The sequence below is a fragment of the Mizuhopecten yessoensis genome, unplaced genomic scaffold, assembly GCF_002113885.1.
Source record: "Mizuhopecten yessoensis strain PY_sf001 unplaced genomic scaffold, ASM211388v2 scaffold2091, whole genome shotgun sequence".
Classification (NCBI taxonomy): Eukaryota; Metazoa; Mollusca; class Bivalvia; order Pectinida; family Pectinidae; genus Mizuhopecten; species Mizuhopecten yessoensis.
Window position 1 is genome coordinate 231,022 of NW_018404373.1, and position 27,133 is coordinate 258,154.

At 34.8% G+C, this 27,133-nt stretch overlaps 1 protein-coding gene and 1 long non-coding RNA gene across 5 annotated transcripts in view; both read right to left on the reverse strand.

Annotated features, from left to right (window-relative positions):
• Positions 1 to 884: 884 nt before the first annotated feature.
• LOC110445146 lies at positions 885 to 2,793 on the reverse strand. The gene is made up of 3 exons (XR_002462322.1): positions 2,692 to 2,793; positions 1,966 to 2,203; positions 885 to 1,402 (listed from the first exon to the last, which is right to left on the reverse strand). It is a non-coding gene; the product is annotated as an uncharacterized LOC110445146 (long non-coding RNA).
• A 10,410-nt stretch (positions 2,794 to 13,203) lies between these two features.
• Positions 13,204 to 27,133, reverse strand: part of LOC110445147 (probable 3',5'-cyclic phosphodiesterase pde-5) — a 107,865-nt gene continuing 93,935 nt past the window's right edge. For 3 of the 4 annotated variants that reach the window (XM_021489574.1, XM_021489572.1, XM_021489575.1), the window contains 11 exons: positions 26,743 to 26,882; positions 26,032 to 26,118; positions 25,058 to 25,078; positions 22,190 to 22,340; positions 21,606 to 21,761; positions 19,280 to 19,330; positions 18,808 to 18,929; positions 16,430 to 16,541; positions 15,874 to 15,954; positions 14,550 to 14,638; positions 13,204 to 14,308 (listed from right to left, as the gene is read on the reverse strand). In XM_021489574.1, the coding sequence (XP_021345249.1) occupies positions 13,996 to 14,308; positions 14,550 to 14,638; positions 15,874 to 15,954; positions 16,430 to 16,541; positions 18,808 to 18,929; positions 19,280 to 19,330; positions 21,606 to 21,761; positions 22,190 to 22,340; positions 25,058 to 25,078; positions 26,032 to 26,118; positions 26,743 to 26,882 (1,323 nt within the window). In that variant the 3' untranslated portion in view covers positions 13,204 to 13,995. The remainder of the gene's footprint in view (positions 14,309 to 14,549; positions 14,639 to 15,873; positions 15,955 to 16,429; positions 16,542 to 18,807; positions 18,930 to 19,279; positions 19,331 to 21,605; positions 21,762 to 22,189; positions 22,341 to 25,057; positions 25,079 to 26,031; positions 26,119 to 26,742; positions 26,883 to 27,133) is intronic. The other variant, XM_021489573.1, reaches the window with a different exon arrangement.

Below are 27,133 nucleotides of genomic sequence, written 5' to 3' on the forward strand. Positions count from 1 at the left end.
CAACTTACAATATGAAATATGTCAATTGTTTGTTTCGCCGAGAATTCTGCCTTTTAGTCGTTGACGGGACTGTTTATGAATACAAAGAACGACAACCCTGATTAGAGATCGGTAAATGTAAATGCATACTTTTGGTAATAGCCCCGCCCCATTTCCGACCACATGCTAGTGACTCCACCTCACCATTTCCAAACTTCTCCAAACCTATTCCTACCCGCACGTAAATGAGTGGAAATTCAGACACCAACAGAGTCGTTCATAACGGAAGGTACACCAAAATAAAAACACACCCTCATTTCACTTTGTGAAAAGCTGCTTTGAGCAGAATCTTTTTCTGTATATTTATGAATTGGTTTCCAAGTACACAGCACATTCATCAGCACACGTATCATACAGAATCGTTGGATGAACATACATTTTCTCCATAAAGTGTATATGACTTATGGTACCGTAAGTAGTGACAGAGTTATCACAAGGTCACAGAAATATCACCGATAGCATACTTACAAATCTACATTATATTGAAAGTGCTGGAGGATTTTCATTTCACTTCAAATGATCCAGCTTGTCATAACCGATATCATTCAAGCTAACAATATGTATATAATGCCATTTCGTACTTGTCATCATCACCTTCAAATTAAGTGTGACAAAATAGACAAGGAGACTGCTATGGTTCCCCGTTACGTATCAAGCTTACACCTATAAGACGGAACAGACATGCCATTTTAACACAATGTTTTACACCACCTATAAGACGGAACAGACATGCCTTTTTAACACAATGTTTTACACCAGTCGATGATATATGCTTCAAACATATTCCGCATCCATCATCATTATGAAAATAGTACACGTTTTTTTGGTAAAAAAATAAAATAAAAATATATATATTAAAGTAATTAAGTTCACGAGATCGCTTCACTAATGAGTTGAGATCCGACGCTGATCACAGACGCGTGGTCGCATCATGAACACATAATGATCGGATTTTCTACCGTAAAACTGAAGAGTAAGAAACACTAATAGTGCTTAGTAAATGTTAGCTAACGCTGGTTCACCTTCAAACATATAAAACAAAACTCAAGCAGTTCACAGATGTGAGTATTTTAACAAGAAAATATTTTCTCTTAAATTTTGTTCAGTAATCTCATATATCATGTCTCCATTTCGGCCATACCAGTTCATTTTGAACTTCGTACCCTATACTAGTTCAACCATTTTGACCTATGGAATGAGATATTATATGGTATCATACAACATTTGCATTTGCTTGTGCACGTTTGCATCCACAGCTGGTTGATTGGAATACATGCACAAGTGTGATAACTTCTTTCTCCTTATCATCATCCCCATTACGTAATAGCTATATCCCTTCCGTACAGCGGACTTGGCGCTCTCTCTGTAATAAACACAACTGTACATTGTCAGGGATATTCGCAAATTGGAAAACGAATCTAATGAAGAGCAAAAAATAAGATTTGAATTCATTTGCTTAACATTCTCCAAGTCATTTTAAATTGAATATATATCAGGGTAAATTAGAACAGTACTTATCAACGCATGCTATATCAAATACAACACATTCTGCCACTGGGCATACCTCATCTAAGCGTGTGCTATCCTCAACAATGATAACACTGTTTAGTTTGCTGCATGACGGTACCCCCGGTACCACCTCCTCTATAGCTACAGACATTATATAACCAACTACGTGGAAAAGTCTCTAGACATTTTCCTTCTCAAATCTTTTAGTCCTATTTTTATATTAACGAAAATCGTCTTTTGAAATAAAAGACGAATAGAAATATATGTACCATATCCTCAAATAAAAACAAAAAAAAACACCCAAGGATAAACCGGGGACTCTTATTCGACACAAAAGACCACAGCAGGAACTGGGAAGACCAGGTTGTGTAACTGTGTCGCTGGATAGTGTGATAGGGTGTAGCTATAGACACTCACCTTGCCAGCAGGCCACTGAAGGGTAGGATGTGGTGTCTCTGGGTGATGTACACACCGACATAAAACAGTTTCCCTAACGTCATTTTAGGTGACGGGCTGAGTGTCTGTCAAAATCGAACCCTCAGGTAATAAGTGAACTGTGCTGTGTGTCAGTCGTTTGACTAGTTGGTACTTTATCCCGTAAACATTGACTTATCCCCAGCTTTCTTCCAAAGCATATCATTTTATACTGCAGCTCCTGAAATATCATACAATTCTTCATAGAATCCATTTGATTAAACGAGGTACAACGGTTAATGTGACCAGAGACGTAAAATGTATTATACGTCTCTGATGTGACCTACACACATTTGTAAGTCGTAAGTTAGGTAATGTAGTTCATGTATATATATATTGTATATTAAGTTATATATATATTGTATTACACATATCACATCGTATATATACATAAATACTTACGGAGTGGAAAACACAACATATAATGTACAAGCGTAAATATATTCTATGTTGACAAATACATTATTTGTATTATTCAGTAATTACTAAAAACATTGATAGGGAATATAACTGTATGTGTATTCCATTAAGGAAATGAGAACTTCGGGCGGAAAACGAAAAGAATAACTGATGTACGAGACCGTCAACTCTTCGAGTACAATTTTACACCACACGACGGAATGTACCGACACATTCTGAAATAAACAAAAATAATAAACAGACACATACCTTATAATCCTCCGAGTATCGGCCTGCCTTCTAGATCTTCAGACGACGAGAGTGTGACGTTTCTGGGCCGGTGATAGACTATTTATACCCTCACCGAGCGTACGGTCTACGATTGGCTAACGTTCTGCAACGACAGCGTTTCGTTGGTCCTACGTAGGGCAATTTCACAATTCAGTCAATTTGGAAAAACACATTGCGTCAGCCGAACGTTTGTATACGTTGGTCTCGTTGTCACAGCACAATGGCTATTTTTAGATCTAGGCCAAGGGAAATTTCCATGATGAACTGTCGAGTGACGAAATCATCAATTTAGACAGATTAACATATAAAAGAGTCCAAATATGAATATTATAAATCCTTACTTATCAATATATATATATATATATATATTATGGATCAAATGAACACAGATGACGTATGAACGATACTAAATCTATTTATAGATTACGGCTCAGAACCAGCATTAATAACCCTGTCTAAAACTAACATGGAGAACTATTCTCGTTTCTGATACATTGTTTATAGTGCGTATTTGGGATTTCTTTTACCAGGTGGTAAACTATTAGGCCTAGACCCAACCATAGCAGGAGAGTGCTCTATAAATAGCTAACAGCAAGTTAGAGCACATGGCTAGTATATAAACACCATACACACTATTGTGATAGGGTATTACTTACAAGCTATATGCTTGTACAGTGTGTCAACATATCTATTCCAAATATTTTTCCTGAACTTGAATGTAAATGTTTTGTACTTTTTCCCCTTTTTCACTGCGTGGTGCATATATGTAGAAAATATATAAATAGACTACAACGTCGCGCTACGAAATATCTACCGGGGATGAAGGGCTTAGAATTAGTATAAGTGTGCGTAGTTCAACATTCAGCAATATTATTAATTCAAATATATATATACATATTTTCCACATAGTCGTCCATCTATTTCAATCATCTCAATAAGTAATTAATTATCGATAATTTTGTAAATATACCTTATTATTCTGTGTAAATGTATATATGTTGTACCGGTTCAGGAAAGACTTATATAGGCACTGCCTGTTATCTTATCCTTTTGTTAACTAAATAACATTTGTTGAAACGAAAGGGCTTAGAATATATAGAAAGGTTAAGGAAATTAAATCTACCAACACTAGCATATATAGGAGACTGGTCGAAATGTACAAGATTGTAAACAGAATCTACGATAGAGAGGCATGTACTTTTGTTAAGTTACGGAGTGAAGATTCAGTCAGAAATGTTACAAGGGGAAACTTGAAAAAAAATCAGTCAACAACATCCCTGAGGAGAAACTATTTCATATTTCGTACAGTCAAAAACATCCCTGAGGAGAAACTATTTCACATTTCGTACAGTCAACAATATCCCTGAGGAGAAACTATTTCACATTTCGTACAGTCAACAACATTCCTGGGGAGAAACTAGTTCACCTTCCGTGCAGTCAACAACATCCCTGAGGAGAAACTATTTCATATTTCGTTCAGTCAACAACATCCCTGAGGACAAACTATTTCACATTTCGTACAGTCAACAACATCCCTTAGGAGAAACTATTTCACATTTCGTACAGTCAACACCATCCCTGAGGAGAAACTATTTCACATTTCGTAAAGTCAACAACATCCCTGAGGAGAAACTATTTCATATTTCGTTCAGTCAACAACATCCCTGAGGACAAACTATTTCACATTTCGTACAGTCAACAACATCCCTGGGGAGAAACTAGTTCACCTTCCGTGCAGTCAACAACATCCCTGAGGAGAAACTATTTCATATTTCGTTCAGTCAACAACATCCCTGAGGACAAACTATTTCACATTTCGTACAGTCAACAACATCCCTTAGGAGAATCTATTTCACATTTCGTACAGTCAACAACATCCCTGGGGAGAAACTAGTTCACCTTCCGTGCAGTCAACAACATCCCTGAGGAGAAACTATTTCATATTTCGTTCAGTCAACAACATCCCTGAGGACAAACTATTTCACATTTCGTACAGTCAACAACATCCCTTAGGAGAATCTATTTCACATTTCGTACAGTCAACAACATCCCTTAGGAGAAACTATTTCACATTTTGTACAGTCAACAACATCCCTTAGGAGAAACTATTTCACATTTCGTACAGTCAACACCATCCCTGAGGAGAAACTATTTCACATTTCGTACAGTCAACAACATCCCTTAGGAGAAACTATTTCACATTTTGTACAGTCAACAACATCCCTTAGGAGAAACTATTTCACATTTTGTACAGTCAACAACATCCCTTAGGAGAAACTATTTCACATTTCGTACAGTCAACACCATCCCTGAGGAGAAACTATTTCACATTTCGTACAGTAAACAACATCCCTGAGGAGAAACTATTTCACATTTCGCACAGTCAACAACATCCCTGAGGAGAAACTATTTCATATTTCGTTCAGTCAACAACATCCCTGAGGACAAACTATTTCACATTTCGTACAGTCAACAACATCCCTGAGAAGAAACTATTTCACATTTCGTACAGTCAAAAACCTCCCTGAGGAGAAACTATTTCACATTTCGTACAGTAAACAACATCCCTGAGGAGAAACTATTTCACATTTCGTAAAGTCAACAACATCCCTGAGGAGAAACTATTTCATATTTCGTACAGTCAAAACCATCCCTGAGGAGAAACTATTTCACATTTCGTAAAGTCAACAACATCCCTGAGGAGAAACTATTTCATATTTCGTTCAGTCAACAACATCCCTGAGGACAAACTATTTCACATTTCGTACAGTCAACAACATCCCTTAGGAGAATCTATTTCACATTTCGTACAGTCAACAACATCCCTTAGGAGAATCTATTTCACATTTCGTACAGTCAACAACATCCCTGGGGAGAAACTAGTTCACCTTCCGTGCAGTCAACAACATCCCTGAGGAGAAACTATTTCCCCCTCCGTACAGTCAACAATATCCCTGAGGAGAAACTATTTCACATTTCGTACAGTCAACACCATCCCTGAGGAGAAACTATTTCACATTTCGTAAAGTCAACAACATCCCTGAGGAGAAACTATTTCATATTTCGTTCAGTCAACAACATCCCTGAGGACAAACTATTTCACATTTCGTACAGTCAACAACATCCCTTAGGAGAATCTATTTCACATTTCGTACAGTCAACAACATCCCTTAGGAGAATCTATTTCACATTTCGTACAGTCAACAACATCCCTTAGGAGAATCTATTTCACATTTCGTACAGTCAACAACATCCCTTAGGAGAATCTATTTCACATTTCGTACAGTCAACAACATCCCTGAGGAGAAACTATTTCACCTTCCGTACAGTCAAAAACCTGGAACAATTTTCCGGAGGACGTTAACGTTGTATCCGCTCCAAATATCAATACGTTTAAGAACAGAATAGATAACTTTGGCAGAATGAAGAATTTTATTAAAATTAAAGGGCAAATTTGAATAACAATGAACTTCAGCTTTTTATTATACAATTGTTTTATTTTTGCGTCCAGTGTAGAGGAGCTATATCGGCTCCTGTGTATTACACACTAAGTTGAACTTTGACTTTTTTTGCTGGTGTCCACGATTAACATTTTCATTCCATTGACAGACTGCCAAGTTGGCTTGCCATTAATTTGTATTGGTCATCTGAGAAAGCAATTATCTTGTCCTGATAAATGATCATCAGAAGTTCTATACTTAAAATGTGTCCTTTCCCGACCTATGGTCCTCGGTACACTTGTATACTTTTTTTTTTGACGTCAGGTTACATATACTGCGATTGTTCTTGTTTTGGCGCAGTTTTACAGTATCGCCTCCGCAGTTTCTAATAGCCCAATGCATGTGGGTGGCAACGGGTTCAACTTTGTTGCTAAGCTAAAAAGTCCAAGTTTTCCCTGAAAAGCAGTTGGACCTGATGCTGCTCTTTTGAGAGCCTTTTTGACAGACTTCACACAATGCCAGGAGTCATTTTGGTTTTTAGATTCGTATTCTTCTCTGATGTACTTATTAATAATAGACAGGCTCCTGTCACTCCTGTCATGAGTATGGACTCCCATGGAGACGGTGTTGTCAGATAGGTACTTATATATTTTTCCTGTTCCCAGTTTCTCATGTCGTTGAGAAATGTTGTCATCTGCTTTGGTACTGAACATGTTGGCAATTTATAACTTCATGTGTGCGGTCACCAATAGCAACGACACTTGTGTCCTTGACATTCTTCCTCCATCCATGTCTGGCATCTGTCATCATAGCAATACCCCCTCAGCTTTCGTCTTTATAAAGATCACTTTCCTCGAGGAGCGCTGTTGATATTGAATCATTGTGTTCATCCTGAATATATTTTTTGTAAGACTTAAAGAAGTGTAATCTTTTTTGGTTATTTCCAATACCACCATCAACAAATTTTATAATGCGAGGGCAACATTTCACTGCAGATAAAACCCTTCTGAACTCTGCCATCCAAGTAACCCTCGTCTGGAAGGTACGGGAAGAAGACCACGCCAACTTATGATTGTCACATTGAAATTAATCCTTTAAAGCATGTCATTCTGGATAGGTTTTTTCATTTGAGGATCTGCACACAGAAACAGTTTTTGATCATTGTTCTTCTTCGAAACGTTTATGTACCTGTAAGTACAAGCTGCTGGCCTTGTATTATGATCCATAGACTTATCCTGTTGACCAGTAGTCCAAAACCCCTAAATAGTCTCTAAGGCTTGTACAATTCCCCCAGGTTTGTTTGGCCTGTTTGTCAGGATTGTCCGAACAATTTGCATTTTCCCTAGAATGTCTGCTTTTTAAACGTCATTCACAGAAATTCAATTCTGAAACTTGGTGTCGTTTTACTTTTTCCGATGGGATAGCCATGTTATACACGTGTAGATCTATGATACGTTCGCATGAGACTGATTCTGTGGTAATGAAACAGATGACAGTCGTCTGGGGATAAATATACAATGTATGTGATTTTCTGATCTTTGCTATCTTGTTGACCCTAATTAACTGGCTTAGAACCCAATCAGCATATGGTACCGAATATGTGCATATAATGTGCTCTTATCTTTCTCACCAATATCAATCACAGAGTATTTGTTTTCTTTTCTGTCCTGGCCAGTGTTTCATAATTCGGACATATTGTTCTGACATATTGTATTGCACCAGCTAATATTATTATCTAATGTGAAGTGTTTATCCCAGTATACCCAAATGAATTATTGGTTTTATTTCTAGATGATGTCGTCATTGAACTGTTTTTAATCATTTTTTTCTCGATATATCATTGTTTTTTCTCTCATATAATCATCAGGTACAAACTGATTTTACATAGATGGAAGGACAAGAAACAGTAACAGAAACTTATACCGAAGCTATACCAATAGAAAACCAGGTCAGGATGACGATCTTAACATTTCTACAAAGCAGATTGGAACATCTCAGGTAGACAACTATTGGTATGTATTTCACTAGCCAGCAACTCGCAAGATGGAAATCCCCCCCCGCCCCTCCAATCGGCCGGCTCTTGCACATCCTCCCACTTCCCGATCACTAGTCAAAACGCGCAAATCTAATTTTGGTCTGAGGTCATGTGTTCTCTCTCCTATTTAACTACGATGTAACACATTGCTGTTATGTGATAAATAGAACCTTCACTCGTGCAAGTCTGGGGGCGTGGTCTGTCGAGCTGGGTGGGTACCTTGTTTGAGAGCGTTTGCGTTATTTGACGCGTTATTTGTATATCTGAATGGCACGCTCGGCGGACTCCGCATTGAACAGATATCGGTGCGGGGTTCTGTAAAGCAGTATGTACGTACATGTACCAATATGATGTTTTATCTTTTTAACTTCTGTATATGAATTGATTAATTTTCAGATGTATCGATTATGATTATTTTAATGACGATTTTAGTGTCTCATAAGTCAACTAATTATGGCTTTGTATTGATCGCTTTTACATTGTATACATTTTATGATTGTGATTTGAATTTTACTGTCGATCAATGCGTGACAGTTAAATAAACTATTATTTATCTTATGTATGAACAATCCTAATACTCAAGCCGATTCTGAAACAGCGGATCATTTGTGACATGTAAATTCATAAGTCGAGTGATTGGAATGTTGCTACCAAGGAAAGGAAAGTTAACGATCATGGTATTGACCAATCATAATGGTATCTTCTATTCGCTGCATTCAAAGGCAATCATACTAGAAAATGGCAGAAAACATCAGAATAGCGTATAGTATCCAATTGTATGGCCTAATTAATACGCTTCTGATTCCCGCCCTTTTTTAATGCATTACATTTTTCATGTTTTATGCTTTAAAAATGTAAAAAAAAAAAATAGAAAAATAATAATGATGTCTTCAGTAATAACTGAGTATTACTGTCCTGCCAGTTATAGTAACACTGACACTAACCTCTGTCCTGCGAACATGAAATAAGGAAGCAATGCTGCGCACTCGTGAAAAATGTCAAAATATTAGCCACACTCGTAAATATATTTGTTTTTTTTTACTGAACAAACAATTAAATATCCTCTTTTTATTTCAATCTTTAATTTCATTGTCTTGAGGATAGATCCAATGCAAGCAACTCAATCTACTATTGAGCCATAGAATACAAGCTTCATACACACGCTTTTTTGCCATTTTCGTTTGTTTCCTTTTTTGTTTGTTTGTTTCGCTTTATTTTGTTTTGTTTTTCTGCCTTTGGTTTATTGCTTTATATTTTTTAATTTTGTTTTGTTTTTGTGTTTACTTATTTATTTATTTATTTTGTGTTTGTTTTTCAAGTTGCTAATATTCTATTCCCAGCATAGTTTATATATGATTTTTTCTTCAGTTATTTCTGTGAGGTATACATCTATGATTTGTTAGGGAATGCCAAAGTTCCCCACCTTTACCAAAAGTGTTTTCTTGGGATCGCTTTTCTGGTCTTAAGGTCAGTGTCAAAGTCACTGTAACTGTAAATGAAGAAAGTATTTCTAAATAATCTCAAGTGGACCGATAGCAGTAAAGTTTTTTACATTGCTTCCTTATTTCATGTTCGAAGGCCAAAGGTTAATGTCAGTGTTACTATAAATAGAGTATTACATTCTTCATCACATCAATACCTCGGCTTCAAAAATTCAATGACTGACGTACTGATCGGGGATAGGGTGTGGTTTTCAATTTTTTGTAACCAAACTGGTAAAATATATAACCAAATGAAAAAAACCGATATAATAAAAAAACACTGCAAATGATTCATATCAAAATAATTTATTCGTAACGATTTCATGATAACATAAGATGAATCGGACAAACATGACCTTGACATTTTATACAATGTAACAAAATATTTAGTATCAAAACCTACGATATTCCAGTCTCAGTCAATTCGATATATAATACTAGTTTCTATTCGACTCGAGACTATGAACCTGAACAGTTATTACTAATATGATACTGTATGTGAAAATTCATTGTTACAAATAGTCACCTTAAATTATTAGATTTTATGTTATACACGTAATGTCGTTCAATTGAAAATAATTCTAACATTACATATCAAACATGTCATGCTGACTGATACGAAGGTTGTGTAATTTAATCTAATCTCAAGTTAATGAAATGTTGTCTGATTTACAACACAAGAGATTAGATATATTCGTCATGGCGAATACTCCATATTTCCCGGTTTGTTTTGAGCATATGTATATACACAACGTATACTGTTTCCATTGCACTATAAGAAATATAAAAGCACTATTTCTATTTTTCTAAGATAATCACTTCTTGTAATTCTTAGCTGTATGGACGGATATCATACTTATAAACAGTATACGCCTACATGATACCAGATACTATTTTAAGAACATAACCCATTCATACTTACTAAATCGTTCAAGGAGAAACTTGCATCCAATGATTTTTAAACTGTGTTATTAAAAATCACAATTAAAATGCCTCTTTCTGAAATATCTTTTTCATAACATACAGCGACATATCTGTGCATATAAGACGCTTACATCAAAACCAATCATCATTGACGATGATATAATTACGTTTTAAGTTGTTAAAACTTTAAACCAACTGGTCTACTGTTAATGCTTGCTAGATAACGACGCAATACTGAATAGCGAAACATGACAAGTTAAATATGTATTATAAAGATTTATAGATAGCCTCCCATTCCAACAAACATTCACCTGCTACTCAAAAGGAAGAATGAAAGGCTTAGCGACAAACCCATTTTCTACGATCACTAATTCGTTTTCCATTTTATGTGATATAGATGAAACTATTTCAATATTATTTTAATTGTATAGTCAGATTAAGCGAGCTACAAAAAATATCTTCCTTTATGGATTTCACTTCAAATGGATACTTTTCTTGGATCACTTTTATCACAAGAACCTCCTCAAAGTTAAATATTTCTGAAGTTCGAAATTTCAGTTTGTTTTTCACTACATATTGTAAATCGTGACATTAAATTGTTAATTTTCTGACTTTTCAACCCATCGCTGTCATTATACGAGGTCGAAACAAAAAGGTAAATGATTGAATCATGTACAGAATTACAGGTATCGATCCACATAACAGCAAACTACAGTAAAACCCCACTTCTTCGAACTCGGTTTACTCGAACACCCCTCATTCGTCGAACAGTTCGATTGGTCCCGACCGAGTTCATACACATTCTTTGTAAAGTAAGCCCGGATTAGTCGAACCGTTATTCCTCGAGCAAAGAAAATCCGTCAACACGTCCCGAGGCACGGGCTGCGGTCCACGCTCATTGTGCTTCTACAGGTGTCGGCTGGCCGTCAGTTAATTAAAGTATTAACGGCAGTATCATTAAGTCACTGTACCGTTACCCTGTTGTAGCTATGTCATTTTGTGTGCATATTTATTTTTTCTATACGATGTTTTGACAAACTCACCTGGTGTGTAAAACAATATTTCGGCATAGCAATATTAAGCGGAATTCACGTAGCGGAATCCGTCGTGATTCTTAATTTCAACCTTAATTTCAATCAACATTATGATTACAAAGATTCGAGATTTTCTTCATTTTAAAATGATCGAAGAGTTCCTCTCGTTTTCATATTTCGTAAAATTAACGTAGCCGATTACAGTATGGGGGACTATGTCAAAACAACAAGTACGCTGCACATTAAGTGTTTAAATTGTATTTACTCTCTTAATACCGGTGGCTATATGTTTATATTGTTTAGCTGTTTTAAATCTTATTAAATGCTGTCATCTTGATTAAACTTCTTTTTTCTTCTATCATCTACTATCCGCGATAGCTGCAGTGCTCGTACTGTCTGTTGTCCCACCTGATACAAAAATGACGATGTCGGTCGAACCTCGTAATCGTCGAATACCATGTATCCCTCGAACTATTGATCTGGACCCTAAGAGTTCGAGTAAACGGGGTTTTATTGTATTAACTTTCAGCTCTTTTTTTCACGAAATAACAAAGAAAATCAACAAGAGACAACGTACTATTTCATTAAACACAACATGCCAGCTCCGGCATATTACATTTTACAACTTCTGGCTCTGATGGTATTCTACCTCAAAGCACATTATTTATGACGTGATATGTAATTTTGTACAACATAAATATGTTAAAAGTGATAAAATCATCATATACTTTTATCAAGTGATCTGTTTTAAAAACAGAACTTAAATTACCAAATTTTCTTCGGAAATGTGATTTCTGAGAGAAATGATAATTTTATAAAAGGAGCATTATTTGAGTATCATGGATGTATGTATACACGGTAATTGCGTATAAGTAACAAAGTAACAACATGTATCTTTAATTTGACAGGCATGAATTGGAACAGCATATTATCATTCAGCCTGAAGTTCCTCAAATATAGAAGTAGATCGAAGTTCCTCTAATGATAAATCACAACAGTAGGGCTGTTCACGTGTAATAATGATAAATCACAACAGTAGGGCTGTTCACGTGTTATAATGATAAGTCACAACAGTAGGGCTGTGCACCTGTTATAATGATAAATTACACCAGTGGGCTGTTCACGTGTTATGATGATAAATCACAACCGTAGGGCTGTTCACGTGTAATAATGATAAATCCCAACAGTAGGGCTGTTCACGAGTTATAATGATAAATAACAACAGTTGGGCTGTTCACGTGTAATAATGATCAATCACAACAGTAGGGCTTTTCACGTGTTATAATGCTAAATCACAACAGTAGGTCTGTGCACGTGTTATAATGAGAAATTACAACAGTAGGTCTGTGCACGTGTTATAATGCTAAATCACAACAGTAGTGCTGTTCACGTGTTAGAATGCTATGACAACAGAAGAGCTGTTCACGTGTTATGATGATAAATCACAACTGTAGGGCTGTTCACGAGTTATAATGATAAATCAAAACAGTAGGGCTGTTCACGGGTTATAATGATAAATTACACCAGTGGGCTGTTCACGTGTTCTAATGATAAATTACCACAGTACTGCTGTTCACGTGTTATATTGATAAATCACAACAGGAGGGCTGTTCACGTGTTTTAATGATAAATCACAACTGTAGGGCTGTTCACGAGTTATAATGATAAATCACACCAGTAGGGCTGTTCAAGTGTTATAATGATAATTCACAACAGTAGGGCTGTTCACGTGTTATAATGCTATGACAACAGCTGTTATTGAAGTGCTATACTAGAATGGTTAGCATTGTCGCAATGATGTTATATATATATATTTCAATGCATAAGCCTTCTACGTTTTTACTTACTGACAAATAGAAAATAGAAAAAAGAAACATTCTATAGTTTACCTCAATGATAATTCAATTGTTTTAATTAAGTTATTTTTACAATTGCATATGAAAATGCTAATGATCATGAAGTTTGATGCAGACAGATTTTTGGCGAAAACGACAAGCAAATATATATCGGTATCAGTTCGTATGCAAATCGAATGATATACATTTAAAATTGTAGTATAAGCTACCGTTCAATCACTATTTAAGAAATTTACAACCTTATAACCCCCCCCCCTCCCCCTTTCTCTCTCCCTCTCCAACCCCTTTTATAATGTCATACGTAGATTCAAAAATATAAAAAAAAAGAATGCAATGATAACGAAATGCTTACGTCATCATCAACTAAATATATTATGATTTGCCACAAGAGGTACTGTGTATCTAATCGCTAGTGTTCATCGTTCTCACACTAAAGCTGTCCCTTTCGTTCGGCTTGCTGAGATTATAAAACACAACATATAGCACTATTTCCTTCAACTTCTCATCGTTATGTTAACTAATGCTTGATGTTTTTTCTGTTTCTAAATCTTTTTCCGTTTCGCTGTAGTCCTTATTACCAACCAATGTTTTATCTAAGTTTGTTTTCGAGTCAGTTTCAGATTCGTTCTCTGTCGTCGATCCCATTTCACTATCCTTAGAATCAGTTACACAAGTCGTCTCCTCTTTGTCTTTCTCATTGTTTTCTTTTTCTGAAGAGTCTGACACTTTTTCATCTTTGTCTTGAGATTTCGAAGTATTTTCTCCTGTCGGTTGATTTTCTGGTTTCTGTTGCTCTGCCAGTTCCTTCCATCTTCTAAGATTGTCTCTGTTGACACAATAAAAAATAATTTGGGATCGAATAAACGAGGATAAAGTCTAGCTGAATCTTTGAATAATCTTAAACTCAGTCAAACCAAGAACACACTTATTAAGATTAAGGTAGCAAAATAATACTCTCAGCAGAGAACTAATTTTAATAAAAAGTATAACCACAATAAATATCCATAGAACATGTATTTAGAGTTACAGTACCTCTACATCAATATCAACACAACGACATTACTCACTTTGCACCATTTGCCATTGGCATAGTTTCCGGAAGGATCTTGCCCATTAATTCGTAGCAGGGGAGACAAATCCCAACTAGAAATCCGACCTAATCATAGAAAATCATTTTTGTTAAGATTTCACATGAAAGTTTTATGCCTAATGTTTATGGGATTCATTTGAGCGGTTAGTATTTATCAGTTAATGCTATTTTCAAACATTAAATTTGATACTTCTTTTGTGGGCAGACTAAAAAAATATGAAAAAAAAACATGCTTCCTTTTTTTATATAATTTATTATGTTTTTTTTTTAATTTGTTACATTTATATTCGAAATGAAATACTATTAATTGTAAAGTTCTTCTAATANTTCCCCCCCCCCCCCCCCCCCCCTATAATCCCTATTGCTCTTCATCTAAAACAATAGGTATTTCCGTGATATTCTTTAATGAATGTGAATTACTCAAATTAGCTCGTTATATTATAATGATTTTCATTAGTTGCACATACGGATGTATGTTTTAAGCAATTCTTGAAGTGTATTTAGAAGGCCAAGTTATTGATAAAACAGGACGTTTACATAATCAACTGATTCGGAACCTGTATGATAGGATGGCATGTCAGGATAAGGTTGCATACAATGTATAGGATAAATATATGTATATATACAGACTCGGTTTACAATCGGTTAAACTAACTAAAGTTGTACCAATATAAAACTAAATACTTAGGAGAGGAATCAATATAAGCTTATAGCTTGTTTTCCGATCCTCGTTGTATCTGTACTGTATTGTAATGTAGTGTGCAAGTGATGAAATAAAATATTGTTTAAACTAAATACTTTTCACGGCAAAACGGATCACTCGGAGAGAAAGAAATAAGATCAAATAATAAAATCAAATAATGTATTAGACATATTCAAATGTTACACAAAATATGTAGAAGCGTAATCTTGAAACATGTTAAGCATGTAAACATAAAAAACAAAAACACTTTTTTAGAAGTACATACATTTTTTACATAAAATAAATTGCAGAGGGGTATGTAACACATATATAATTAATGTAATTCAATATTACTGTGAAGTGAAAAAACTGTATTAACGTGGTAAAAAGTGTGAATCAATGAAAAAATCACAAATAAGTTATATTTTGTTATCGTTATCTAAATACCATTAGGAATTATGTAAATACACAGATGTGTTGCTGTAGGTATAGGATCTATACATATCTGTCTGTCTGTCTGTCTGTTGTTTGTTTGTGTTTTTTGTCAATTACGATAATTCGAAGCTACCTAAGAATTAAGCTTATGAAGAGTGAAACCACTAGGATTCCAGTTACCTACCTCTAAGTGAGGGAGCTCGTCCTGCTTCTGTCTGTCCATCATCGGCATAGGGGTCATTCCCTGTGACCTCTCCTCATCACCCTGGTCATATCAAACATCAATATTTCATCCAGAATGCTATGTATTTGTAACGCCATATTGCTACGTTTGACACATAGGTCAAGGCCGATTTGATTGTGTTGGTACCGATGAAAATGTATACTGTATTTTATTATATCATATTTATTTCTTATTTTACACATTATCTACATATATTTATCTTCATAGTATTCATACTATTGGTGGATACGTAGGAACATTGTTGGACTGAGTTTAACTGTTAGGACATGTGAGTTTTTAACTTATATACATATATATATATAATACAAAAACTTATATACATATATATATAATACAAAAACTTATATATATATACACTGTTGGAATTACTTCTTTGCCCCATATATATATATAATAAAAATGGAAGGCAGTTCTCTGGCCTGATACAAAACATTATTACACCAATCATGCTGAAGAGGCTTAGAAGAATGACAATAAGAAACAAAAGAACAGGCACCTGCTGCCAGAATTCCTCCATGATGACGTAGACGAGGTCAAGCTGGACGCCCCATGGTTTGTACATAGAACACAGATCACAGGCGGTCATGCAGTTGGCCATGAGGAGTCGTCTGAAAACACAACAACCAGGATGGGACCACAACATCAACAGACCAACCATTTTCTCTTACACTAACAATACGCCCGATCAGTGATTTCTATAACATTTGTTATTGTGATCCCAAAAAATAGAATAATTTGATATATTATATATATAATATATTTCTGGGGGAAAACTGCCTGCAGATCTACCTTTACTGATTCTAAAACTCGTGATCGATTTTGATTGGTTCTGTTTTAATAAAAATGTATAGGTAACCGACATGTGTGTACACAATGAATTTATATGACAAAAAACATGCGTGAAAGAATAGCTTTTTTTTAGTAAATATATTTTTCTTTCCTTTTTTTCGAAATAAGGTTTCTGAAAAAAGCAGATGATGTATTAAAAACGTTAAAATTTATATGCTCTTCCTTGTAATTATGTCCCTTGAAGTGTTATCAAATGTTAAAGAACAGCAGATCTGCTGTTTTAAGCATTTGAAACATATTTAAAGTCAAAGGTATATACATGGAACAAAGAATTCAGTACAAAAAAATTACAACGAACACAATAAACATTGAAGTTCATACATAATATTCCCAATATTGTACAAACACGAACATTTGATAACTTCATGCTGGTACATAGTACAGATAGACCAGGGTACCTGCTTATAAAACTCGTCAATAATAGAATTGACCGTTTGAAGTTGGACATCCCAGGGTTTCGCACTTGCGCACAAGTCACATCCGGTGATGATGATAGCCTGTAGAAGAAGCCTGTGACAACACACACACATCAGACGCGTATGAGGTAAGTTTAATACGTATCGCGTAAATTCTGACACGAACAACATAAAACCCGACACGTATCACGCAGGTTTACAAAAATATTACACCTTTTGCATACATAGTGCCAATAGGATATCGTTTTCTACCTATTCTTCCTGTTAGCGTGAAGCGATATCAAATAGGAACATTCAAGTTTTAAACTTCATTAAAATTGCTAAAATACATGTTATTTAAGTTTGTTTTGTTTCTTGTTTGTGAATAATCAATTCATTGTTGATATTGGAATTTAACGAATTTGTTTCATGGTCTAAATTTGGATTAGCCTGGTTCTATATCCCAACTAGGATGTATTCAAAATATTGAAAGTAGCGTCAATACTGAGACTAGGGAGTGTGACCAACACCATTCTGTTTTGCCTCTATTGCATGGTAATCCGATAACATCCAAGGTATGCAAAAACTGTCTTCCGACAGTCAAAAAATGTAAATAACGAAGGAAACGGCTATCCCTAATAAAATAGTTCGAACGGTTGCTATGGCAGCCGAAGTTAAAATAGCTGAATTTTAACTTGGAAATAATTTGAAAATAACGAAGTCTTCAATTTGTAACCTTTAAAACCTTCACTTAGATTTATTTATCAATATGAAAGTGTAATTTTGTTTTACACGGACACAGATGTATGATAATTATAACGAATTACACTGTTAGTGTCTTAGAGCAAGAAGTCTGAATCTACATTATGTGTCAGGGTTCCTATGATTATAACGAATTACACTGTTATTGTCTGAGAGCAAGAAGTCTGAATCTACATTATGTGTCAGGGTTCCAAGGATTATAACGAATTACACTGTTAGTGTCTTAGAGCAAGAAGTCTGAATCTACATTATGTGTCAGGGTTCCTAGGATTATAACGAATTACACTGTTATTGTCTTAGAGCAAGAAGTCTGCATCTACATTATGTGTCAGGGTTCCTAGGATTATAACGAATTACACTGTTATTGTCTTAGAGCAAGAAATCTGAATCTACATTATGTGTCAGGGTTCCTAGGATTATAACGAATTACACTGTTATTGTCTTAGAGCAAGAAGTCTGCATCTACATTATGTGTCAGGGTTCCTAGGATTATAACGAATTACACTGTTAGTGCCTTAGAGCAAGAAGTCTGAATCTACATTATGTGTCAGGGTTCCTAGGATTATATTGTCATCTTGTTTTAAGTGATTGATTGGGTATCAAGCGTTGTAGTCAAGGAAACGATCCTGTCTGTCCCAGTGACGCCAATAACACCAGATTAATTACTGGTTGTTCATGATATTATAATGGAATAGAAAAGCTACCAGATATATTTGCTAGGCTTTTTTCTGCAACAATATCATCAAAATATTGAATTAGCCGGATTTGGAAACAAGATATACCATTACGCGTCTGAGGAACACAAAATGAAATAAAAACTGTATCTACGTCACTCTACTAGAAACGTATAATTAAAACCCGTCTATACCTGTGTTCCCTGTTATCCCACACGAATTCATCCCGATCTGCTATTTCCTGAAGGCGAGCACGGTTGGTAAAAAATATCGCAAGATCCGTTGCTAAGATACAATGACGGATGTCTCCAAGCATCTAAAAAAAAGGGATAGTGTGTTGACATTTAATCATGGTTTATTTTTTTATAATGTTTCTTTACAAAATCAGAAATGAGCAACAGCAAGCAAGGCCCACCAAAGGGTAATTGTATAAGCTCAGAATAAAGTAAGATGGAAAAAATATTATAACGTCAAATGCCAACAAAGCTTTGCTCCATTTTGAACTGGTTCCTCAGACAATTGATTGGCACAATAACAATATGTATCATGTCATAATTTGATTTCGCTGAGAATGACATAACAAATATATCTGTAAAATTTAGATATTTTAATGTGTCCTGTAAACGCTTATTAATCAGCAATCACCAACTATACACAGTCACTTACGTGTTTGTACTCTTCAGAAGATAAGTGTTTGAAAATGTTGTGACCTTCATTCTAAGAAAAAGAAAAATATTGTCAAGCTTGAAATAATATATCAATTACACGAATTTTAAGACAAAATTCATTAAAAGTCAAAACATCAAATAACTTCCAAATAGAGTTTATTCACAACCACTTCAATTCGTTCGACATTTTCAACACATTTCATCTATGTACTCTAGATTAAATGTATGTAAAAATAAAAATTAATGATAGACGCACAACGACACAGAACGGCATATCATTACAGGATCTTTGTACCAGCAAGGCGAGCTAAAATCATGAAGTATGTGTAGTTGTGTTAAACTCGTTCAGGCCAATGATGAAAATATTATAATGCAATCATTTGTTTTGCTACCTAACGCCGTATTTCTAGTGATTATTTATATTTTTAATTTATTTAAAATATGTCTAGCTGTTTCCTGATATGATGTATGCTTATGTGATCGCTTAAACGACATCTCCAGAAAATGAAGTGATTGTACTTTAATGACAAAACTGCTTCAAAAGGATTTCATGGTTGCAATTTATCAAACTTACACTGTCAAGATAGCGTATGCCTAATTTGTCAAATAATTCAGAAAGATAAACTTAAATGTATTAAATTCGGAATATTATTGAAGGTTAATAAAGGTCAAGGTCATTATTCACTGGTTTGTTGGTCGCAATGTGAGTAGTGTTTAGGACAATATTACTGTCTGAGCAGTATTCATTGCAAGGGCATGCCGTAAGCAGTGTGTAGATAAAATCGTTCTCAATGTGTTTGGCAGTCGCTGTATAAGCAATGTATTGGTCGTGACCACTGTAGGATCAGAATTTCAGGTAAAAGTCTCTGATTGAGCAGAGTGTACATTAAAGTCTCTTTGTGAGCTGCGAGTAAATGTAGGTCATTTCGTGAGCAATATGTAGATCAAAGTCACTGTGTTAGCAATATGCAGGTCAAAGTCACTGTGTTAGCAATGTGAAGGTCAAAGTCACTGTGTTAGCAATATGTAGGTCAAAGTCACTGTGTTAGCAATGGGAAGGTCAAAGTCACTGTGTTAGCAATATGAAGGTAAAAGTCACTGTGTTAGCAATGTGAAGGTCAAAGTCACTGTGTTAGCAATGTGAAGGTCAAATTCACTGTGTTAGCAATGTGAAGGTCAAAGTCACTGTGTAAGCAATGTGAAGGTCAAAGTCACTGTGTTAGCAATGTGAAGGTCAAAGTCACTGTGTTAGCATTATGTAGGTCAAAATCACTGTGTTAGCAATGTGAAGGTCAAAGTCACTGTGTTAGCAATATGTAGGTCAAAGTCGCTGTGTTAGCAATGTGAAGGTCAAAGACACTGTGTTAGCAATGTGACGGTCAAAGCCACTGGGTTAGCAATGGGAAGGTCAAAGTCACTGTGGTAGCAATATGAAGGTAAAAGTCACTGTGTTAGCAATGGGAAGGTCAAAGTCACTGTGTTAGCATTATGTAGGTCAAAATCAATGTGTTAGCAATGTGAAGGTCCAAGTCACTGTGTTAGCAATATGAAGGTCAAAGGCACTGTGTTAGCAATGTGAAGTTCAAAGTCACTGTGTTAGCATTATCTAGGTCAAAATCACTGTGTTAGCAATGTGATGGTCAAAGTCACTGTGTAAGCAATGTGAAGGTCAAAGTCACTGTTTTAGCAATGTGAAGGTCAAAGTCGCTGTGTTAGCAATGTGAAGGTCAAAGTCACTGTGTTAGCAATGTGACGGTCAAAGTCACTGGGTTAGCAATGTGAAGGTACACAGTCACTGTGTTAGCAATGTGAAGGTCAAAGCCACTGTGTTAGCAATGTGAAGGTCAAAGTCACTGTGTTAGCACTTGTAGAAGAAAAGTGTCTGTGTGAGAAATGGGAAGGTCAAGGTCGATGTTTGAGCAATTTCTGTGTAAAGGTCGCTGTGCTGTGTGCATATATATAGACAATAACTCTGATTTTGATGCATCCTGGTGCCCGTATTCACGAAACTGTTCTCGTGCTCAAGCATGAGTTTTGTGCTCAAGCCGACTTTCTTGTAACCAGCTTAAATCGCGTAACACGGTCAAAAAGTCCATTGTAAACAGTATTCGGCTTTCAAAATATCTCGCATATCATTGACAAAATATGATGATTTTATTAATTTATCATTGGCACAAGAAATTGGAATTGCACAGAATCTAGGTTTGAGCATGGGAACGGTTTCGTGAATACGGGGCCAGATGAGAAATGACGGGGCCAGATGAGAAATGATTTGAAGTTTTGAGAAAGATCTCACAATGAAAGTTTACTGATTTTATTATTACCTGCAGTATGGTGATTGTATGGTTGAAGTGGTGGTGCTCCATTGTTGAGGTAGAGTAAATGGATGCTAATGGAGACGCACTCTTTACCATAAAAGCGTTCGTTTTTCCTCGGTGGTCAAGGTCATGACAAAGACATGCCACAAACAACGCGAGACTCTGCGAGAGAATTTGTTTTGAAAAGATCAACACTATTACAAATTCATTTAAGTTTGTGAATACAATCATATATGAACATTAATGTAATGAGAAAAAACGGACTCGGTACACAGATAAAGGAGTAAATAGTAATTGTCTAAACAATCTTAATTAAATACGTGTTTATACACTGGATAAAAACCAGTATGCATCACGTGGACAAATGCATTTTACCTTTTTTAAATGAGTAGTCAATACTTGAATAAACTTGAACACATATCATTGACCCCTTTTTAAAATTATTTCAAATTCTGGAAAAAAAATCCCCGCAAGAAATGTTTCTAAACATTAATGTTAAACAGAACATACTGGATATTCATGTTCATTATATGATTCTAATCATGTGAGTAGGCGTAGATTCGGCTATTCTATAAACGTGAACGATTTACCTCAAAGGGAGAGAACTCATGTTTGGCTGTTTTGAGCACCGTGAACATAGCATGGGCTACAGAGAAGGCGTGTGCCCAGTTGTGGTAAGGAACATTGCGGTAGTTCTTACGCACGGTCAATGTAAACCGCACGATGTCATTGATGTCGTACCTGAAGGTTGATAAACAAAGTGCTTATTGAAAAGGAACAGACAACTAAATCTAAACAGTGATCCTGTTGGGAGATTTAAATATGAAATAAACATGTCATTAGTCAAACATTTTATCGACAACTTGCATTATTCAAAAAAGAATGATGAATGAATGAATGTAAGGTGAATACATTTAGAATCAATATGATATTATAGCAAATTTTCGCAAAGAAAACATACATTTCAAAAGAATTTAAGAATAAATGTAATGTTCATGACAAATATCATTATCGCATTCGCAATTGCCCTTGTCAAGCAAATCAAACAAATAAATGTATAAAACGGGAGAGTGAAGATTAAAAGTAAAACGGTGGAATGCACAGTGATATTATATATCATACACTGATAGTAGAGGAAGACTATGATGGGAGCACAAAGATACATCTTCGGGTGAAAGGTCGCATGCCAAAGGTCATTACACGGGTTGCCTAGCAATGACAAGGCATCCTTGAAACGACCCTCAGGCTTTGTGAAGTGATAGGAGGTAACCAATTCCAGATGGGACTTGGGTTTTTAGGAAGTAATGAAAATGAAATAATGAGTAACATGAATATATATATATGAATTATATAATTTACTGTACCGATTGAAAAAGTTTCTTTATCAGCAACCTTGTATCGAGATATAACGATAGAAAGCAAGTACTTAGAATATATCTTTAAGCGCTAAATAAAATAACATTAAATAAAATATAAAATGAAAATTTTAGAAATAGTACAAAATTTAAAGTAGCAAAGCATTGTACTGACTGAATAGATTGAGTGTTCGAATGCTCTGCAAGTTTGATAGTATGATATTATTGAAGAAGACGTCTTTTAAATAAGGAATAAGTGAGCAGCGCCACTTTTCGTGTAGTATTATTCAGTTTTTAGTTGAATAAAAATATAGGTTAACATACATTCCGTTTACATTTTGAGTCAGAATATCTGAAGCGTAACCCGCGTCTATATCGAAATACGTTAAATCACCACACAGATTATAGTTTCTACACTACAATAGAAGTTATGACATAAAGGTATACACTTGTTTCAACTCCGACAGAGAATACGAATTAATGAGTGCAGAATGTTTAGATACGTCACTGACTAGCAATAGATCTAGGGTAGCTTATTTAAGTCAAGATTACGTAAGAAGTTTCCAAAGAAAAAAACCCTCTTTATAACATTAACATGAATAATGTTACTAGCTTTGAGTAATATATAATTGAGATGCCATACAAACCAGTTTAACAGTAAATATATAACTAATGGTAGTACTTATTTGAATACCTAAAAGTATTGTCATGAAAATATTTTCCAGTTTGAAGTTTCTTTATATGGTCGATTTTATAAGATTTACATAGAAGGAAGCATCATATTCTGTCTTAAGAAATATTTAAATAATTGAGAATGAATATCTTTTAATCTTCTATCACCTTTCTAATTCTCTGCCAACTCTTCTCTATATAAAAACTCCTGTCTTCTGCACCTCTTTTTAAATGATATAAAATTCACCGTTTCTCCCACCTTTGCATCATTAAAAAATAACCCACTGTATCCCACCCTTTATATAAACATGAGGCCTAAATGGACTGCTTCTCTCACCTGGTATTAATTTGAGATTTTTCAACTTAGAAGTGGACTAGCATAAATATACAGGCAAACTTTCAGTATGACTCTAAGTCATCCAAAAGAGATTGTTAATTGATTTAAACACATTTGATTCCTGTGATCTAGAAAGTCTAACAGGGTCGTTCAATTGAACAAAGTTTATAGTCCTTCATCTAAGCATTCAAAGTGTCAAACATCACCTTTTGTTTAAAATTAGATGCTTTAAAGGATTATAATCATTTGACCAAATGAGACCTTGAAAGTGAGTCAAGGACATTCACAAAAATAAATTTGATAGCCTTTCCTCCCAGCATGTTACCGGCCAAATCTCTCCCCCTAGCCAATTTGGTTATTCTGAAGAAGTTGTTTAAATATTCCTTTTTATTTGACCTATGTGACATTGAATATGGACAAAGGTCATTCATCTGCACAAATTCGGTATCCCTTCATCCTAGCATGATACTGGCCATATAGCCTTTCCCTAGCCATTTTGGTTATTCAGAAGAAGTCGTTTATAGTTTTTAACATGTTTGACATACTTTAACATTCAATCCATTTATATTACGTCCTAAAATCATTGGTTGGATTCAAGATCAACTACTGTGTAACCAATCATATAATGGATTTTTTTTTATTCTGTTCATGTAAACTTGAAGAATATCTCCAAGTTAAATACTGGAATGATACCGGCACGTTTGATCGATAAAGACCCTGGTCAACAACTATGTACAGCGAAAGGGACTGATGCAACAACCATAGTGAAAGGAATTTATATATACGGAAGTTAGAAATATTGACTGGAAGTACATATGTTACATCTGTGTATATCTTCACAGGTAACCATGTGTTAGAGGATCGCTCAGTGAGAGATTCAAGGCAGACATTCCAAGATCCATAAACATAGTACAGTTACTTTAAGTGAAAATGAGAAAAAGAAGTTTGTTTTCATATTTCAAAATACCAATCAGAATTTAAATAATTGATTCTTCTCTATCAGAAGACCAAATAAACAGTTACAAATAGCGAACATGATACTGTATATAGAAAGCCAAGTCGGCGGGTGATTTAGTATGCATATTGTTATATACCTTTTCTCATTTTCTCCTCCACTGCAAAAAGCAAAATGACATTCTTTGGATATTTTTCTCGCAGACTATTTATTGTATTTTAAAGAATATTTTGCTATAAAATGCAAACAAATTGACATATTTAAGGCAAATGTCTCTGAATGTCAAAATTTGCAGGCAAGAGAAAACGTTAGCTGAAAAGAAAGTTAAGAGATTATTGTATAGCCAAAGTTAGCTTGAATTTTATTAGGTAAAATCACGACTGTGTCTGATGAGAAAAAATGTTTATTTTGTAAGAAAGATTTAGTGTTTTCATTTTCAATAATTTAATTGCGTGAAAGATTTTACGATATTGGATGGTCAGAGGATATTAGAATACGTCTGATGAATTCCGCATTATATAATCACTGCCGGCTTCAATAATACACTACAGAACTAGAAGCTAATGCATAAACACGTGCAATTAGTTACCAAATACACGGTACATCATTCGCTTACATAAAAAGATTTGTCATAAGTAGATTAGCATAGTAAGTAAATTTAATCTTTACTAAGTGTAGAACCTTTTTCAATACCTAATAAAAACTATATCAGCGAAGCTTTGTCGATTGTAACGAGTGGCATGCATCACACATAAGGTATCAAAGCATGTTTTCTACAGCAAGAAACATGCATGTTTAAAAAATAATTACAACAACAGGTTGTTCTTTCGTAATTGATGATACTTAATAATTAGTTGAAAGCATCGTAAAGATGTAAAAACATAGCACTAAGCAACCACACAAATTCATCTGGCATAACAATATTAATTAAAAGAAGTAGGGTGCGATCAAGTGAAGTTAAAGAAATGAAAGATTTTTTGATATATATATATATATTTATTATGATTTAATCATCTTTAAAACAAATTGTGTCGACCTCAAATTCTCTAAAAATATTTTTACTAAATACATTCATTTTTTTTGAAGAATGATAATAAAATGTTTTATGCTTACCGCGTGCCTTCGAATATATCTTTGATCATGTAGAGCACATACACGGGCTTGTGGTCATTGGTGACTGACCATGGAGAGAAGTCAAAACTGTAAACAAAAGAAATTGTTTAAGGCTCATCAGCAGATAGCAGATATAAAATCATTGTAACTGCACGCACACATAAATTACTGAATAATATGTTCAAATAGTGGTACTAAACATTGTGGCAGGAGTTACCGAATGGTGCCAAAACGTTAATCAAAACCCCATCGACGTTACAAGCGCATTCGAAGTGAAAGCACACTTGTGAAGTCAAAATATGCTTATAAAGTGAAAGAACACTTGTAAAAATAAAGTATCCTTGTAAAGTTTAAATAATCTTGTAAAGTTAAAGCATACTTAGGTGTGAAATTATACTTGCAAAGTAAATGTTTACATGTAAAGTGAAAGTACACTAGTAAAGTTCAAGTAGAATTGTAAAGTTTACTTAAGCGCACTTGTAAAGTGAAAGAACATTTGATCCACGCCTTGTTTAAACAATGGAACCATGCTACATATTCGAGATATCAGAAATCAACTTCAATAGGATTTAATAAGTGTTCGAAATATCCCAGTTCGTCATGTGAACTAAGTTGTACGCTAATCCAAAATTATTCAAATATATTTATAAATTATAATACCAAACTTTATTTTATCTTATTTTTCAGTGCTTAAAAATAATTATTACGCACTCGATAATTTCCGGAAGTTCCATTGGTATGGTGATGGACTTGACCGCTGCATACTCATCTTCACTTCCCTGGCTGTGGTATGAAAGCACATCTAAGGCGACCTTGAACTTCTGTTCAGATCGACGGATCTTATCGTACAGCTGCAATGAATTGATACAACATCAAATAAAACGCTTGTATGATCTGGATTAACGTCAATGATGTCACAATGCCATTATTTATGTGATGGAAAATATGTAAGTGTAGTTATTTTTTCTGCGCGTTTCCATCAAAACTTAAAGTAAATTGACGTTCTTGTATATTTTTTATCACTCATATTAAAGTTCTCGTAAAGTATTCTAAAATAAAAATAACGGTCAATTCAAAGAACATCTGACAGTTAGTCGAACAG